The sequence below is a fragment of the Theropithecus gelada genome, chromosome X, assembly GCF_003255815.1.
Source record: "Theropithecus gelada isolate Dixy chromosome X, Tgel_1.0, whole genome shotgun sequence".
NCBI classification, from domain to species: Eukaryota; Metazoa; Chordata; class Mammalia; order Primates; family Cercopithecidae; genus Theropithecus; species Theropithecus gelada.
Genome location: NC_037689.1, coordinates 84008844 through 84013289, shown reverse-complemented (window position 1 = coordinate 84013289; position 4446 = coordinate 84008844). Strand labels below are relative to the sequence as shown.

General features: G+C 50.7%; 1 protein-coding gene across 1 annotated transcript; it reads left to right on the top strand.

Annotated features, from left to right (window-relative positions):
• Positions 1–2401: 2401 nt before the first annotated feature.
• On the top strand, positions 2402–4122 carry OTUD6A (OTU deubiquitinase 6A). The gene has a single exon (XM_025373468.1). The coding sequence runs from the start codon at positions 2462–2464 to the stop codon at positions 3326–3328; it is 867 nt and encodes a 288-aa protein (XP_025229253.1). The 5' UTR covers positions 2402–2461; the 3' UTR covers positions 3329–4122.
• The last annotated feature ends 324 nt before the right edge of the window (positions 4123–4446 follow it).

The following is a 4446-nucleotide window of genomic DNA, read 5'->3' as shown; positions in this document are numbered from 1 at the left end:
TCCTAGAAATAATTAGCTAGTTAAGCAAGGTCATAGAACACAAGATAAATTTTTTTAAAATTGTATTTTTATATACTAGCAATGACCATGTGAACACTAAAAATACGATACCATTTACAATCACTCAAAAAAAGAGAAATGCTTAAGTGTAAATCCAACAAAATGTGCACAGGATTTATATGCTGAAAATTATACAGTGTCACTGAAAGAAATCAATGAAGATCTACATAAATGGAGATAAATATCCAGGTGTTCAAGGACTGGAAGACTCAACATAGTAAAGATGTCAATTCTCCCCAAATTGATATACAGCTTGAACATGATTCCTACAAAAATCCTGGCCAGGCATGGTGGCTCACACCTGTAATCTCAGCATTTTGGGAGGCTGAGGTGAGAGGATCGCTTGAGCTCAGGAGTTTGAAACCAGCCTGAGCAACATAACGAAGCCCCCATTTCTACAAAAAGTAAAAAAAAAAACAAAAAGTTAGCTGGATATGGTGGTGCGTGTAGTCGTCCCAGCACTTTGAGAGGCCAAGACAGGAGGATCGCTTGAGCTCAGGAGTTCAAGACCAGCCTGGCCAACATGGTGAAACTCTGTCTCTACTAAAAATACAAAAATTATCCGGGTGTGGTGGTGTGCACCTGTAGTCCCAGCTACTCAGGAGGCTGAGACATGAGACTTGCTGGAACCCAGAAGGTGGAGGCTGCAGTGAGCCCAGATCATGCCACTGTACTCCAGCCTGGGCAACAGAGCAAGACTCTGTCTCAAAAAAAAAAAAGAAAGAAAGAAAGGAAGGAAGGAGAAAGAGAGTGAGAGAGAGAGAGAGGAAGAAAGAGAGTGAGAGAGAGAGAAAGAAAATAGGCAGATGAAGGGCTGAGCGTGGTGTCTCACACCTGTAATCCCAGCACTTTGAGAGGCAGAGGTGGAGGATCACTTGAGCCCAGACTGGAGTGCAGTGCTGCTGTCTTGGCTCACTACAACTTCTGCTTCCCAGGCTCAAGCTATCCTCCCACTTCAGCCCCCAGGAGTAGTTGGGACTACAGGCACACACCACCACACCCGGCTTATTTTTTCTATTTTTGGTACAGATGGGGCTTTACCATGTTGCCCAGGCTTGTCTGGAACTCCTGACTTCAAGAGATCCTCTCACCTTGGCCTCCCAAAGTGCTGGGATTACAGGTGTGAGCCACCGCATCTGGGAAAAAAAATTTAAAAATCCCCAAAATTAGCCAAGCATGGTGGTGCCTGTAGTCCCAGCTACTCAGGAGGTTGAGGTGGGAGGATCATCTGAACTTGATCCCAGGAGTTTGAGGCTGCAATGAACCATGATCATGCCACTGCATTCCACCCTCGGTGACAGAGCTAGACCCCATCACTAAAAAAAAAAAGAAAAGAGAGAGAAAATAGGCAAATGACATAAACATTATACTGAAAAGGATATGGCATAGATGGCAAATGAGCGCATAAAAAGAGGAACATCATTAGCCATTAGGGAACTATAAATTAAAGCCACAATGAGATACCACTTCACACTTACCAAAAGGGCTAAAATAAAAACTTGTGGCTGGGCACAGTGGCTCACGCTTTAATCCCAGCACTTTGGGAGGCCGAGGTGAGTAAATCACCTGAGGTCAGGAGTTTAAGACCAGCCTGGCCAACATGGCAAAACCTCGTCTCTACCAAAACTACCAAAATTAGCCGGGCATGGTGGCAGGCGCCTGTAGTCCCAGCTACCCGGGAGGCTGAGGCAGGAGAATCGCTTGGACCCGGGAGGCAGAGGTTGCAGTGAGCCGAGATTGCACCACTGCACTCCAGCCTGGGCGACAGAGCGAGACTCCATTCCCCGCCCCCCACCCCGCCAAAAAAAAAGAGTAAACTGAAAGGACTGTGTTTGCAGGAATGTAGGGAAATGTCCTTTGATGCACAAAAGTTAATGGTTCCCCGGTTAAGGGACCTGAAAGACTGGAGAAAAACGCACTGCTTCCTCAACAGTAGGGGCAATGCCAAGTCCAGGGTTAGAGCACATTCAGCGGTGTAGTATCTGTCGTGGGGCTGTCAAGTATGGCTACTGCCTGCATTGTGTGCAGACTTGGAAATGAACTGGGCTGTCAATCAGCGAAAGACTCTACAAGCCCAACTGCCACACACATTGCAGGAAGGCCATATTTGAATCCCGCCAAAAACCTTTGCTGTGGGGTCCAATGGGCGCATACGTCCGTCTCCCAACAGCCAATCCTAGCACTGGGCATGCCTGTGGGGGCGTGGCCATGGAGACACAGTAACCAATGGCAGAGAAGAATGTGAATGGGGGAGGGGAAGCGGTGGCTGAGGTGAGCCAAGAGCGGCGGTTAGAGCCGGCTGAGGTGAAGGAGAGCGACCGTTAGGGCAAGCTGAGGACTTCTGGTCTGTTTGGTACTTGAACTGTCAGCATATTTGAACTCCCGCTTGCCATTCAACATCATGGATGATCCGAAGAGTGAACAGCAGCGCATACTGCGCCGCCACCAACGCGAGAAGAAGGAGCTGCAGGCCCAGATCCAGAGCTTAAAAAACTCGGTCCCCAAGACCGATAAGAAGAAAAGAAAGCAGTTGCTCCAAGACGTGGCCCGCATGGAGGCCGAGATGGCGCAGAAGCACCGGCAGGAGCTGGAGAAGTTCCAGGACGACCGTAGCGTTGAATCTGTCGTCGAAGACCTGGCCAAGATGGATCTGGAAAACCGGCCTCCCCGCCCCTCCAAAGCCCAGAGAAAGCGAGAAAGAATGGAGTCCCAGGAGAGGGCGCGCCAGGAGAGCATCTTCCAGGCCGAGATGTCCGAGCACCTGGCCGGCTTCAGGCGCGAGGAGGAGGAGAAGCTCGCCGACATCCTGGGAGCCAGAGGTCTGGAGATGAAGGAGATCCCGGCCGACGGCCACTGCATGTACCGCGCCATCCAAGACCAGCTGGTGTTCAGCGTGTCGGTGGAGATGCTGCGCTGCCGCACCGCCAGCTACATGCAGAAGCACGTCGACGAGTTCCTGCCCTTCTTCAGCAACCCGGAGACCGGCGACCCCCTCGGCTACGACGACTTCATGATCTACTGCGACAACATCGTGCGCACCGCGGCATGGGGAGGCCAGCTGGAGCTGAGGGCCCTGTCGCACGTCCTGAAGACCCCCATCGAGGTGATCCAGGCCAACTCGCCCACCTTGGTCATCGGGGAGGAGTACGTCAAGAAGCCGATCATCCTGGTCTACCTGCACTACGCCTACAGCCTCGGCGAGCACTACAACTCCGTGAGACCGCTCGAGGCCGGCGCCGCCGGGGGCGCGCTCCCGCGTCTCCGGTAGGCCCCGAGGCACCGAGCGGCCCCGCGGAAGCGTTTCCTTCGCTGCATCTCCTCAGTAGGCTCAGTTTATTTTCCCCCTTTGCTTTTCTCAGTTGTTTTTTTTTTTTTTTTTTTTCCTTCCTTTTGATCGTAACTATCCCCCCTGCCCCGTCCCCGCTTTCCTAACCTTGCTGCTTTCACGGGGTGGGAAATGAAATTCGAGGGAAATTCCCTGGAAATATGAGGGAAATCTCTGCATTGCACCACCAGAGGGGCATACGTTTGATAAGTGCTAACCTCTTCTTGCCCATAAGGGTCTTTACCTCCCTCACCGACTAAGATTTGGTCATGATGTGCATAACTTAACGATAAAAATGGAAATGTTGGCCGGGCGCGGTGGCTCACGCCTGTAATCCCAGCACTTTGGGAGGCGGAGGCGGGCGGATCACGAGGTTAGGGGTTCGAGACCAGCCTGACCAACATGGTGGAACCCCGTCTCTACAAAAATACAACAATTAGCCGGGCGTGGTGGCGGGCGCCTGTAATCCCAGCTACTCGGGAGGCTGAGGCAGGAGAATCGCTTGATGGGAAGCGGAGGTTGCAGTGAGCCGAGATCGTGCCTTTGCACTCCAGCGTGGAAGACAGTGAGACTCCGTCTCAAAAAAATAAAAAATTAGCCGGGCGTGGTGGCGGGCGCCTGTAATCCCAGCTACTTGGGAGGCTGAGGCAGGAGAATCAATTGAACCTGGGAGGCGGAGGTTGCAGTGAGCCGAGATCGTGCCTTTGCACTCCAGCGTGGAAGACAGAGCGAGACTCCATCTCAAAAAAAAAAAAAAAAAAGGAAAAAAAGGAAATGTTAAGTTTCATGTGTTCTGGGAAAAATAAATCTAGTAGACTAGCTCGGGGAGTCTCCAGGTTTTCCTATGAATATCTTGGATTACTTAGACAAAATTGGAGTTTATGTGATCAAAATGCCTTGTGAAGGCCTTTTGCTGAGTTTTGGGGGGAAAGATTGTCATGCTTTGCTTTTTACTTAACCTGGGCTACTCAGGAGATGTCTCAAGTTATGAACAAGAGATCCGCTGGTACTTTGTTTTGTTTTTTTCATCAAAACTTATGTGGTTCCTAATTAACTTTAGT